Raw genomic sequence first — 14678 nt, 5'->3', positions numbered from 1 at the left:
ACCTCCAAGGCAAAGCACATTCAGTGTGCGTTATGTAAATCCGTCCTACCTGATGGATACCCTAAAAAATGATGCCAGTCGTGCATAAATCAAACGCTGGCAGAAGAAACCCCTAATCTAACGTCAGGTTTAAAGACCCTAGTCAAGACTGAAATTCACAAAATCCTCTCCAAAAAAGGCTAGAGAGAAAGCGGACTCAGACTGTGAAAGCCCCCTAGTCCCGGATGACCCCCGGTCCTCAGTCTATGAGTCGGACTTGGATGATGTAGCCTCTTCCTCTGCTTCTTCCTTAGATAGTGGTGTGGGGCAGAATTGTTTTCCCCTTGGTGAGGTCGACGGCTTAGTTAAAACGGTTCGGTCTACCATGGGCATCACAGAGGCCAGACAGGAAAAGTCAGTCCAGGATGTTATGTTCAGGGGGCTGGGCCAAAGAAAGAGACGGAGTTTTCCCTTGAATGAAAAAATTCGGGACTTGATCCATAGTGAATGGAGGAAACCGGAAAGGAAGGGTACTCTGCCTCCATTCTTCAAAAGAAAGTATCCCTTTGAAGAATCAGCTTCTTCCTCCTGGGAGAAAGCTCCCAGGATAGACGTGGCTATAGCTAAGGCGTCCAAGAGTTCCTCCCTCCCCTTTGACGATTATGGGGGCTCTTAAAGACCCCTTGGATAGGAAGGCTGATACTTTCCTCAAGAGGACCTGGGAAACTTCTGCGGGAGCCTTGAAACTTGCGGTTGCGGCTACCTGTACCGCCAGGTCCCTAATGATTTGGCTAGACCAACTAGAAGCCCATCTAAAAAACAACACCCCCAGGAAGGAAATTTTAGCGGACATGTCATTTCTTCAGGGGGCAGCAGCTTTTCTGGCAGATGCATCGGCTGATTCTGTCAGGTTGGCAGCAAGATCAGCTGCCATGTCCAACTCAGCCCTTAGAGCTCTGTGGCTGAAGTGTTGGCCGGGGGATATTCAAGCGAGAACAAGACTCTGCTCTATCCCTTGTGAAGGGGAGCATCTCTTTGGGTCGGTCCTAGATGAACTGTTGGATAAAGCAAGTGACAAAAAGAGGGGTTTCCCTAGCCTGTCTATTCCCACGTACAAATGCTCTTTCCATAGGAGAAGGTTTCTACGTAGTAAACACCAGAGGGGTCAGGAGAAATGGGAAGACCGCAGGCCAAAAGGTAAAGGACTCCTGTTCGGCTCTTCTACTAACCAAGGCCCCCCCGGAAACCGAGTCAATGACTCGCGGCTCAGGTAGGGGGGAGGCTGTTGGGCTTCTTACCTGCCTGGACAATGATTTCTTCTAGTAATTGGATCCTTGGTCTGGTAGGTTCCGGTCTGAAATTTGAGTTTCAGCGAATTCCTCGTGGGAGGTTCATCCTGACCCCAAATCGTTCCTCAGCACTGGAGCAAACGGCCTAACAAGCGTAGGTCCTGAACTTGGTCCATAAGACCGTCCTAGTAGAAGTCCCGACCGCAGAGAAGGGACTAGGGTTCTACTCACCGCTATTTCTGGTCACTAAGCCTGACGGGTCCTTTAGGTGTATTATTAACCTTAAAGCCCTAAATAAATTTTTGTTAATTCCCACCTTTAAGATGGAATCCATCAAGTCCACAATAAAATTGCTTTTCTCAGGCTGTTACATGGTAGTGTTAGACCTAAAAGATGCCTATTACCATGTACCTATACATAGAGACTTCCAGAAATACCTTAGGATGGCTTTGATCATAAATGATGAAATTAGACATTTTCAGTTTGCAGCCTTGCCATTCGGTCTGGCCATAGCCCCTAGAGTATTTACGAAGGTGATAGCGGAGGTTATGGCTCATGTGCGGGAGCATAATATTTTGATTATCCCGTACCTGGATGATTTTTTGATTGTTGGAGACTCGGCCTCCCAATGTCACAATCATCTTAGACTGGTATCCTCTGTCTTGGAAGGTCTGGGCTGGATCCTTAATCTGGAAAAGTCCAGAGTAGTTCCTTCGAGAATACAACAGTTCTTGGGTATCATGCTGGATTCAGACCTCCAGATATGTTTCCTTCCAGAAACCAAGAAACAGAGGGTTAAAATGCTGGTGGAAAGAGCACTTTCAAACCCAGTCATGTCCCTTAGGGCTGCAATGTCCTTGCTGGGTACCCTATCATCTTGCCTTCCGGGGGTTATGTGGGTACAATACCACTCCAGGGTCTTACAATGGGACATCTTGCATAATGAGGTCTTGTTAAATGGGCAATTGGAAGGGCAGATGTCCTTATCTCCCCAATCTGTGGACTCTTTACAGTGGTGGGTGAACTTGGAAAACCTGTCTCAAGGTGTTCCCTGGGTGTTTAAAATATCTAAAATAATTACAACTGATGCAAGCTCTCATGGATGGGGAGCCCACCTGGGGGATATGGTTGCCCAGGGGTCCTGGTCAGACACTGAGAAAACTCTTTCCTCCATTACTAAGGAACTACTAGCAGTAGATAAAGCGGTTCGGCATTTCTTACCGTTCCTTCACAAAGAGAACGTTAGGATCTTGTCAGACAATAACATAGCGGTGGCTTACGTGAACCATCAGGGGGGTATACGTGCTGGATCACTAATGGAAGTGGCGGATCATCTCTTTCAGATCTCGGAAGGCCATGTCCTCTCCTTAACAGCCCTCTACATCAAAGGGAGAGAAAATATAAAGGCAGACTTTTTAAGCCGTCATTCTTTAAGGCATGGCGAATGGGAGCTAAAGCAGGACATTTTTTCCCAGATAGTCCAAAAATGGGGTCTTCCGGTGGTGGATCTCTTCGCCACAAAGCTAAATCGGAAGGCAAGACTCTTTTGCTCCCTAGATCCGAGAGAAAGGCCCCTTTCTCTCCAAATACCCTGGAATTTCAGTCTGGCCTACGCCTTCCCTTCGTTAAATCTCCTACCTATGGTTCTAAGAAAGATCAGAGAGGACAAGGCGAGGGTCCTCTTGATCGCCCCCTTCTGGCCCAAAAGACCCTGGTTCTCATGCCTGAGGAACATGTCCATCTCAGATCCTTGGGTCCTACCCGAAGTTCCGGATCTCCTCAGCCAGGGTCCAATACTCCACCCTCAGGCTCCTGGCCTCCACCTGTCGGTGTGGAATTTGAGAGGTCCCTGTTAGAACAAAAAGGATTCTCCCGGGGTCTAGTGACTACTCTATTGCGTAGTAGGAAACCTGTCACCACCAGGATTTACGCTAGAGTTTGGAAAAAAAAATTTTTCTTTCTCTAATTCTACAGTGGGTGAAAGGGCGCCAATTGGGAAAATTTTAGAATTCTTACAGGGGGGCCTCGAGTTGGGATTGGCAACAAGCACCCTTAAGGTCCAAGTGTCGGCGGTGGGTGCTCTGTATAACTGTGACCTGGCCGGAAATTATTGGGTTTCTCGCTTCATAAAGGCGGTAGGTAGATCCAGGCCGGTTATCAAGACTAAATTTGTACCCTGGGACCTGAATTTAGTTCTAAAAGCGTTATCTAGGTCTCCCTTTGAGCCAATAGATTCAGCGTCCCTTAGATCTCTTTCCCTCAAAACAGCGCTTCTGGTAGCCCTGACATCAGCTAGAAGGATTGGTGATATTCAGGCTCTGTCCGCGGGCCCTCCCTTCACTCAGGTCCTGGACGATAGAATAATCCTTAGAGCAGATCCAGCATGCCTCCCTAAAGTAGCTTCCCTTTTCCACAGACTCCAGGAAGTAATACTACCCTCATTCTGTATTAATCCAAGTAATCAAAAAGAAGCAGAGTTTCATGCCTTAGACGTGAGAAGATGTGTGATTAGGTACCTTTCAATCACCCAGCCCTTCAGGAAAGATAGTTCCTTATTTGTTTCTTACCAGGGGGTTAGGAAAGGGCTCAAGGTCTCTAGATCCACCATAGCTAGATGGATCAGGGAGGCCATTACTCTTGCTTATGTGTCCAGCGGGGAGGAAGCACCACAGGGATTGAAGGCTCACTCTACCCGGGCGGTGGCAACCTCATGGGCGGAGAAGTCTGGCGTCTCGATGGAGGACATATGTAAGGCGGCTACCTGGTCTTCCCCATCTACCTTCTATAGGCACTATAGACTGGATTTGGGTGGTTCGTCTGACCTCACATTTGGGAGAAGGGTGCTCCAGGCGGTGGTCCCTCCCTAGACTTCTTCATCTCTGCAATTCTCTCGTGGTGCCGTCATGGTCGACCGATAAAGTCATAAGTTACTTACCGGTAACGGGATTTTTCGGAGACCATGACGGCACCCTTATATTCCCTCCCTTCACCTTATGGGAGCACTCCTCATCTATTAATTACAACCTTTTCTCACTTAGTGGTGTTGTATAAAAATGTTATTTTTATGATTGTTTTGCTATGTCTACTAACCTGGCGGTCCTCTCAATGTTCTGTAATCCAAACTTAGGCGAGAGGGAGGGCCGCCCCCTTTTAAGCCTGTAGGTTTCCTGTCCTTGGTGGGCGAATTCCCTCTCTCGTGGTGCCGTCATGGTCTCCGAAAAATCCCGGTACCGGTAAGTAACTTATGACTTTTCTTTCCACTCAACTTTCCATTAATATGCTTGGATACAGCACTCTGTGAACAGCCAGCTTCTTTAGCAATGACCTTTTGTGGCTTACCCTCCTTGTGGAGTGTGTCAATGACTGCCTTCTGGACATCTGTCAAGTCAGCAGTCTTCCCCATGATTGTGGAGCCTACTCAAACAGACTAAGGGACCTTTTTAAATGCTTAGGAAGCCTTTGCTGGTGTTTTTTGTTAATTATTCTAATTTACTGAGATAATGACTTTTGTGTTTTCATTGGCTGTAAGCCATAATCATCAACATTAACAGACATAAACACTTGAAATAGATCACTCTGTTTGTAATGACTCTATATAATATGAGTTTCACTTTTTGTATTGAAGAACTGAAAAATTAACTTTTTTGATGATATTCTAATTTTGTGAGAAGCACCTGTAATATATACTGCTGAACAAAATAAAGGAAACCCTAAAATACCACATCCTAGATATCACTGAATGAAATATTCCAGTTGCAAATCTTTATTCATTACATAGTGGAATGCGTTGAGAACAGTAAAACATAAATCATCAATGTAAATCAAAATTAATATCCCAGAGAGGTTTGGATTTGAAATGATACTCAAAATCAAAGTGTAAAATCAAATTACAGACTGATCCAACTTCAGTGGAAATGCTTCTAGACAAGGAAATGATGCTCAGTAGTGTGTGGCCTCCACGTGCCTTTATGACCTCCCTACAACGCCTGGGCATGCTCCTGATGAGGCGGCAGATGTTCTCCTGAGGGATCTCCTTCCAGACCTGGATTAAACATTAGTCAACTCCTGGACAGTCTGTGGTGCAACAAGATAGAAAGAATGAGTTGGTGGATGGAATGAGACATGATGTCCCAAATGTTCTCGATTGGATTCAGGTCTGGGGAATGGGCAGGTCAGTCCAAAGCATCAATCCCTTCATCATGCAGGAACTGCTGACACACTTCAGCCACATGAGGCCTAGCATTGTCATGCATCAGAAGGAACCCAGGGCCCACTGTACCTGATTATGGTCTCACAATGGGTCTGAGGATCTCATCTCGGGACCTCTGGCAGTCAGGGTACCTCTGGCTCGCACATGGAGGGCTGTGCGGGCCTCCGAAGAAATGGCTACCCACACCATTACTGACACACTGCCATACCGGTCATGCTGTGGGATGTTGCAGGCAGCAGTACGTTCCCCACAGCGTCTCCAGACTCTGTCACGTCTGTCATATGTGTTCAGTGTGAACCTGCTCTCATCCATGTAGAGTACAGGGCGCCAATGTCAAATCTGGCAATCTTGGTGCTCTCTGACAAATGACAATCACCCTGCACGTTGTTGGGCTGTAAGGACAACATGCACTTGTGGATGCTGGGCCCTCATACCACCCTCATGGAGTCTGTTTCTGACAGTTTGAGTGGACACATGGATGTTAGTGGCCTGCTGGAGGTCATTTTACAGGGCTCTGGCACTGCTCCTCTTTGCACAAAGGAGGAGGTAGCGGTCCTGCTGCTGGGTTGTTGCCCTCCTACGGTCCCCTCCACGTCTCCTGGTATACTGGCCTGTGTTCTGGTATCTGCTCCGTGCTCTGGACACTGTACTGATAGACACAGCTACCCTTCTTGCCACAGCTCTCATTGATGTGCCATCCTGGGTGAGCTGCACTACCTGAGCAACTTCTGTGGGTTGTACTGTAGACACCGCCTCATGCTGCTGCACCTCTAGGGGTGAGAGCAATGACAAAATGCAAAGTGACCAAAAAGGATGAGAACAGAGAAATGGTCTGTGGTCACCACCTGCAGAACCACTCCTTTTATAGGGGGTGTTTTTCTAATTGCCGATCATTTCTACCTGTTGTCTGTTCCATTTGAACAACAGCAGGAGAAATTGATTTATAATCAGTGTTGCTTCGTAACTGAACAGGTTGATTTAGAGCGTGATTGACTTGGAGTTGCATTGTGTTGTTTAAGTGTTCCCTTTATTTTTATGAGCATTGTATAACAAATATATACAGTACAGACCAAAAGTTTGGACACACCTTCTCATTTAAAGATTTTTCTGTATGTTCATGACTATGAAAATTGTACATTCACACTGAAGGCATCAAAACTATAAATTAACACATGTGGAATTATATACTTAACAAAAAAGTGTGAAACAACTGAAAATATGTCTTATATTCTAGGTTCTTCAAAGTAGCCACCTTTTGCTTTGATGACTGCTTTGCACACTCTTGGCATTCTCTTGATGAGCTTCAAGAGGTAGTCACCGGAAATGGTCTTCCAACAATCTTGAAGGAGTTCCCAGAGATGCTTAGCACTTGTTGGCCCTTTTGCCTTCACTCTGCGGTCCAGGTCACCCCAAACCATCTCGATTGGGTTCAGGTCTGGTGACTGGAGGCCAGGTCATCTGGCGACAAAGACACAGTGGTTGGAACCAAAGATCTCAAATTTGGACTCATCAGACCAAAGCACAGATTTCCACTGGTCTAATGTCCATTCCTTGTGTTATTTAGCCCAAACAAGTCTCTTCTGCTTGTTGCCTGTCCTTAGCAGTGGTTTCCTAGCAGCTATTTTATCATGAAGGCCTGCTGCACAAAGTCTCCTCTTAACAGTTGTTGAAGAGATGTGTCTGCTGCTAAAACTCTTAGTGGCATTGACCTGGTCTCTAATCTGAGTTGCTGTTAACCTGCGATTTCTGAGGCTGGTGACTCGGATAAGCTTATCCTCAGAAGCAGAGGTGACTCTTGGTCTTCCTTTCCTGGGGCGGTCCTCATGTGAGCCAGTTTCTTTGTAGCGCTTGATGGTTTTTTCAACTGCACTTGGGGACACTTTCAAAGTTTGCCCAATTTTTCACACTGACTGACCTTCATTTCTTAAAGTAATGATGGCCACTCGTTTTTCTTTACTTAGAATTTGTATTATGGCAAGAAAAAAAGCAGCTAACAGTCTATTCAGTAGGAATATCAGCTGTGTATCCACTTGACTTCTGCACAACACAACTGATGGTCCCAACCCCATTTATAAGGCAAGAAATCCCACTTATTAATCCTGACAGGGCACACCTGTGAAGTGAAAACCATTTCCGGTGACTACCTCTTGAAGCTCATCAAGAGAATGCCAAGAGTGTGCAAAGCAGTCATCAAAGCAAAAGGTGGCTACTTTGCAGAACCTAGAATATAAGACATATTTTCAGTTGTTTCACACTTTTTTGTTAAGTATATAATTCCACATGTGTTAATTCATAGTTTTGATGCCTTCAGTGTGAATGTACAATTTTCATAGTCATGAAAATACAGAAAAATCTTTAAATGAGAAGGTGTGTCCAAACAATCACACCTGTGAGGTGGGTGGATTATCTCGGCAAAGGAGAAGTGCTCACTAACACATATTTAGACAAATTTGTGAATAATATTTGGGAGAAAAAGGCCTTTTATGTATATAGAAAAAGTCTTTCATCTTCGAGTTCAGCTCATGAAAAATGGGAGCAAAAACAAAAGTGTTGCGTTTATATTTTTATTCAGTGTGTGTGTGTGTGTGTGTGTGTGTATATGTGTGTGTATATGTATGTATGTATGTATATGTGTATATACAGCTGTGCTCAAAAGTTTATATACCCCGGCTGAATTTTTCCTTTCTTGGCCTTGTTTCAGAGAATATGAATGATAACAAAAAAACTTTTTCTCCACTCATGGTTATTGGTTGGATAAACCTACTGTGTTTTCTCTTTTTAAATCTTAATGACAACCAAAAACATCCAAATGACCCTGATGAAAAGTTCACATACCCTGGTGATTTTGGCCTGATAACATGCACAGAATTTGACACAAATGGGTTTGAATGGCTACTAAAGGTAACATCCTCACCTGTGACCTGTTTGCTTGTAATCAGTGTGTGTGCATAAAAGCTGAGTGAGTTTCTGGGATCCAGACAGACTCTTGCATCTTTCATCCAGCCACTGACGTTTCTGGATTGTGACTCATTGGGAAAGCAAAAGAATTGTCAATAAATCTATGGGAAAAGGTAGTTGAACTGTATAACACAGGAAAGGGATACAAAAAAATATCCAAGGAATTGATAATGCCAGTCAGCAGCGTTCATACTGTGATTAACAAATGGAAAATCAGGATCTCTGTAAAAACCAAACCACGGTCAGGTAGACCAACAAATATTTCGGCCACAGCTGCCAGGAAAATTGTTCGGGATGCAAAGAAAAACCCTCAAATAACATCAGCTGACATTTAGGACTCTCTGAAAACTAGCGGTGTGGCTGTTTCAAGATGTACAATAAGGAGGCACTTGAAGAAAAATGGGCTGCATGGTCGAGTCGCCAGAAGAAAGCCATTACTACGCAAATGCCACAAAGTATCTCGCCTACAATACGCCAAACAGCACAGAGACAAGCCTCAAAACTTCTGGAAGAAGGTAATTTGGAGTGATGAGACCAAAATTGAACTTTTTGGCCACAGCCATAAATGTTACATTTGGAGAGAGGTCAACAAGGCCTATGATAAAAGGAACACAATTCCTACAGTAAAGCACGGAGGTAGATCGCTGATGTTTTGGGGATGTGTGAGCTACAAAGGCACAGGAAACTTGGTAAAAGTTGAAGGAAAGATGAATGCAGCACCTTATCAGCAAATACTGGAGGCAAATTTGCACTCATCAGCCCGCGCATGAGACATAGACGTACTTGGACGTTCCAACATGACAACGATCCAAAACACAAGGCCAAATCGACCTGTCATTTGCTACAGCAGAACAAAGTGAAGGTTCTGGAGTGGCCATCTCAGTCTCCTGACCTCAATATCATTAAGCCCACTCTGGGGAGATCTCAAGCACGCAGTTCATGCTAGACAGCCCAGGAATTTACAGGAACTGGAGGCTTTTTACCAAGAAGAATGGGCAGCTTTACCATCTGAGAAAATAAAGAACCTCATCCACAACTACCACAAGAGACTTCAAGCTGTCATTGATGTTAGAGGGGGCAATACACGGTATTAAGAACTGGGGTATGTGAACTTTTGATCAGGGTCATTTGGATGTTTTTGGTTGTCATTAAGATTTAAAAAGAGAAAACACAGTAGTTTGACAATAAATGGCTTCACCCAACCAATAACCATGAGTGGAGAAAAGGGCTTTTTTTTTTGTTATCATTCATATTATCTGAAACAAGGGCAAAAAAAGGAAAAATTCTGCCGGGGTATGTAAACTTTTGAGCACCACTGTATATACATATGTGTGTGTATATATAATATTTATTTATTGGCACAACCCCTTTAAATCTTTATGTGGAGACCCTTTTTTTTTTTTTTTTTGCAAATGCCTGGCCTACCACTCTTTTATACATATCATTAATAAAATATTGAAATACTGCCACTGTTCTTACAGTTATCAACTCTCACAACAAATAACTACAAGACTTTGACTTCTAGGCAATGATTCTCAGTCTGTGAACAAGCAGTATTCTCTAAAGATCACACAGCTGGAACAGGAGGCAGAACAGGCAAAAACTGAATTGGCCGAAGCTCAGAAACAGCTACAAGAACTGGAGAGCAAAGAGCTGAGGGATCAGGCCCAGAAAACCAAATTACAGAAAGATTTCCGTAAGAAAATGGAGACTGCAAAATTAAAAATGCTGGTACGATGTAATTAGAATAAGTCATAGAAGTGTTTTATTATAGAAATGGTATCATAGAAATGATAATCTCCTGCGCACCTCTCTGTAGAAAGCAGTTACATAGTATGTATGGGATTTTTAAAAACCCTGCAAACTTGTTGCAACCTTTTTAATGAATTAACGGGACCCTGTCATTCTGACTGAATAATAGGCTGCATGAATAAGAGACCGGCTCTGTTATTTCAGATATGTCGGCTGGGAAAGAGGTGAATAGTCACCGAAGTATGTCCCCCAGCTGCTTCACCCTGCCCCACTTGCTTAATTTCATAGGTCTCCCCTTTTACACTCATAGGGAGACACCTGTCAATCTAGGTGAGCTTGGGTGGGGAATGCCAGCTGGGACATACCTCTGTGACTTAGTCCACTTGTCCCTGGCTGAGATTTTAGAGTATGCTTTCTGAAAAAACCTGCTAATAAATCAGGCATGTCTACAAGAACCAAGACTGCCTCTAATACTAAATAATCTAAATGCTTTTAGCATATGCCATGATTTAGAATTTTGGGGAATTCTTTCCTGTTATACTTAGTAATTATTCCCCACGTTTTGTATTTATTTTTAACTAGGTGTTACAGAAAAAGCAACAGGATACAAAGAAGCTTGCAAGCATCTCCGCTCAGAATGAGAAGTGCGCATCCGATCTTGAACAAAATATACAAAACATGCGACAACAGCAGGCCCAGCTTCAGAAAAGGCTAAAAGAAGAAAGTGATATAAAGAGGAAGCTGGAGTTATCTGTGCAAAAGGACCAGCAACACATAAAGGTACACGAAAAGGCTGAGCCTCATGAATTTCAAGGGTTTGTGATATGATTACAACTTATACAGTAGGGAAAATAAGTATTTGATACACTGCCAAAGGTTTCCCACCTACAAAGAACAGAGAGGTCTGTAATTTTTTTCGTAGGTACACTTCAACTGTGAGAGACAGAATCTAAAAAAAAAAATTAAAATAACATTATATGATTTTACAATACAATAGAAAACCAGAACTTAATATTTGGTACAGAAACCTTTGTTTGCAGTTACAGAGGTCAGATGTTTCCTGTAGTTCTTGACCAAGTTTGCAGACACTGCAGCAGGGATTTTGGCCCACTCCTTCATACAGATCTTCTCCAGATCTTTCAAGTTTCGGGGCTGTCGCTGGGTAACATTGAGTTTCAGCTCCCCAAAGATTTTCTATTGGGTTCAGGTCTGGAGACTGGTTAGGCCACTCCAGGACCTTGAAATGCTTCTTACGGGGCCACTCCTTACTTGCCCTGGCTCTGTGTTTCAGGTCATTGTCATGCTGGAACCACCCACCTTCAATGCTCTTACTGAGGAAAGGAGGTTGTTGGCTAAAATTTCGCAATACATGACCCCATTGTAGAAAAGCACCCCCAAAGTATGATGTTTCCCCCACCATGCTTCATGGTTGGGATTGTGTTCTTGGGGTTGTCCTCATCCTTCTTCCTCCAAACACGGCGAGTTGAGTTGATACCATAAAGTTCTATTTTGATCTCATCTGACCTTCTCCCATGCCTCCTCTGGATCATCCAGATGGTCATTTTCAAACTTCAAACGGGCCTTGACATGTGCTGGCATGAGCAGGGGGACCTTGCGTGCCCTGCAGGATTTTAACTCATGACGGTGGTGTTTTGTCACTAACGGTAATGTTTGAGACCGTGGTCCCAGCTCTCTTCATGTCATTGACCCGGTCCTCCTGTGTAGTTCTGGGCTGATTTCTGACCTTTTCTCAGAATCATCCTTACCCCATAGGGCGAGAAAGATTGACAGTCATCTTGTTTCTTCCATTTTCCAATAATTGTGCTAACAGTTGTTGCCTTCTCACCAAGTTGCTTGCCTATTGTCCTGCAGCCTTGTGTTGATCTACAATTTTGTCCCTGGTGTCCTTAGGCAGCTCTTTGGTCTTGGCAATGGTGGAGAGGTTAGAGTGTGATTGATTGTGTTGACAGATATCTTTCATACAGGTAACGAGTTCAAACAGCTGCAATAAATACTGGTAATGAGTGCAGAGTAGGAGGGCTTCTTTAAGAAAAACTAAAAAGTCTGTGAGAGCCAGAATTCTTGCTGGTTGTTAGGTGATCAAATACTTAATTCATGCTATAAAATGCAATTTAATTATTTAAAAATAATACAATGTGATTTTCTGGTTTTCATTTTTAGATTCTGTCTCTCAAAGTAGTGTACCTACGGTTAAAATTACAGACCTCTCCATTCTTTGTATTTGGGAAAACTTGCAAAATCAGCAGTGTATCAAATACTTATTTTCCTCACTATGAGATATTTTGTGGATATACCATAAATGTACAAGATAGGAATACCCCTTTAAGCCCAACATGAATGTGGCAGTGATTGTTAAAGGGGAGTTACCCTGAAGAAAGTCCCCATTTAGATTATATCTTTTTATTTTTTCCAGCAATGGGAACAATTTTTCTCATGGAAAACCATTCTCTAAAGGATGGATGCATTTGTTTTTTTACATTTTAAATGTCACAATGAGTTCCCAAAAAAGGGTACATTCCTATCTTCAAGTAAAACAATATCTATTTTGCTTGTCTATAAAGTAAGTTTATTTCATGTATTTTTCTACATTCAGGAGCTTCAGCTGAAGAACGAGCAACAACAGAAGATGCTGAATCTGAAAAACGAAGAGATTGCAGCCATTCGACGGCGAAAGGGTACTTCAAGTATTCCAGACCAGATTCAGCTAGTAAGTGCTTTCTTTACTTTCCAGATTATTCTTTATATTCAGAGGACTGCTGGCTGTCATTGAGAAGGAATGGGAGCAGATTCAGGACCTGTGTGGTAGCTTACTTGAAAGTTCATCATGTGGGTAACAAGTAATATGAATTCATTCCACTTTGTGATCCCATACACAGGCACGGAGCCTGTACGGCAGTGTAGGAAACATGGCTCCTTAATATATGCATTGGTTTTGTAATTTTTTTTCTCTCTGATAACTGCAAAATTGTTGAAAAAAATGCAAAAATAAAACCAAGTAACCATGCCGTTTTCTACATAGTGCTAGCATAGATAATGTTCCCTCGCCCTTCCTCTGCCTTAGATACACAGCACAGTGCCTTTAAAAAGGGTTATCTTGAACTAAATTATTTTCTACTATGAGCCAAAAAACTAACAGGCAAGTAATTGCCTTTTCTGTCCAGCACTGGCACAGAGCAGTCATTAATGGCCCCTACCGGCGATTCAGCTGCTACACATCAACAGAATAGCTCTTTTTATTCAGGACTGCTCTTTTGACTGGGTGTGACTGCTGACATTATGCTGATTGACAACCGGCTGTTACGCTCACGCCTAGATCTTCGTCACTGGGCCACGAACCGAGGAGTGCCTGGAGGGAGCTTGACTAGGGGCCTCACCAGATCCAACCCTGGCTCATACGGCGGCTTAATCGACTCCGTGAACCAAGGAGGGACGAGGGAGGTGATCCAGGTGCTACTCCAAGGCAGACCCCAGTCACACAGCTGTTGATCCACACCGGGGTATGCAGGACGGGCAGGTACTGGCAGGCACAGTATACAGGCAGGCAGGTAGACAGACTGGATAGGGACCAGTACAGACTGGGATACAGTAGCAGAGCCGCAGGTGCGGATGGGAAACAGAGCAGAGCCGCGGGAGCGGCCAGGCGGGAATGCCACGGGAGCGGCCAGGCGGGACAGGGCTCTGTTCACATGGAACAGACAGGGTCGGGAAAACGCAGGAAGATAGCTAGAACACAGGAGGTAGATACGGGGGCAGGGAAACGGGACCAGCGGAGCCAGATACACACAAGGTACTTGCTATGAAGTAGCGAGTGGACACAGAACTCACAAACAGAAGTACAGAGACAATGAATTGGAGTTAGGTACTGGTTCAGACACTGCAGGTAAGGAGGAAGGTACATGAATAGACACTGCAGGTAAGGAGGAAGGATCTAACATAAGTAAACGAGAGACAGGCTAAGACAAAGTACAGACGGGAACAGACACAGAAACAAGATACAAGTACAGGCCTGGGTACTCAGCCCCCAGGGTGGCAGAACTAGACAAGAAGTCACAGGTAACAGGCCTGGGTATATAGCCCCCAGGGTGGCAGAACAAGATAGATACAGGACAGGACTGGACCTGGCAACTCAGCGGTTGCACATAGCACACTGAGAGAAAGTGTTGCTCAGGCACCTCCCACTGGGCAGGGGTGCCTTAAGTATCCAGTGCCTCACAGCAATAGGCTGGGGACAGAATAGGACTGCGCACACTGTTCCTTTAACAGCACCGCCGGCTCAAGCCAGCAGACAAGAGACATGCACACAGCAAATAGAGGAGCATAGTGCACAGCCTGGACTGGTGGATAAGTTGGCGGTCTTGCATGGTGGGAGATGGTAAGCCATGACAGCACTCCACCAGGGATGTTACATCGGCTTCCTGCAGGTATGCACTTGGTATCAGCTGTCAATCATCAGGATATCGGCAGCCATG

At 44.3% G+C, this 14678-nt stretch overlaps 1 protein-coding gene across 2 annotated transcripts in view; it reads left to right on the top strand.

Annotated features, from left to right (window-relative positions):
* The window catches only part of KIF27 (kinesin family member 27), a 52669-nt gene that overhangs the window by 22182 nt on the left and 15809 nt on the right, over positions 1-14678 (top strand). For both annotated transcript variants that reach the window (XM_073670921.1, XM_073670920.1), the window contains 3 exons: positions 9962-10167; positions 10771-10968; positions 12803-12916. In XM_073670921.1, the coding sequence (XP_073527022.1) occupies positions 9962-10167; positions 10771-10968; positions 12803-12916 (518 nt within the window). The remainder of the gene's footprint in view (positions 1-9961; positions 10168-10770; positions 10969-12802; positions 12917-14678) is intronic.

This window comes from Phyllobates terribilis, unplaced genomic scaffold, assembly GCF_046119375.1.
Source record: "Phyllobates terribilis strain yellow unplaced genomic scaffold, ASM4611937v1 Scaffold_1__5_contigs__length_1240528914, whole genome shotgun sequence".
Taxonomy (NCBI): Eukaryota; Metazoa; Chordata; class Amphibia; order Anura; family Dendrobatidae; genus Phyllobates; species Phyllobates terribilis.
Note: the sequence above shows the minus strand (reverse complement) of the source record. Positions and strands in the feature narration are given on the sequence as shown.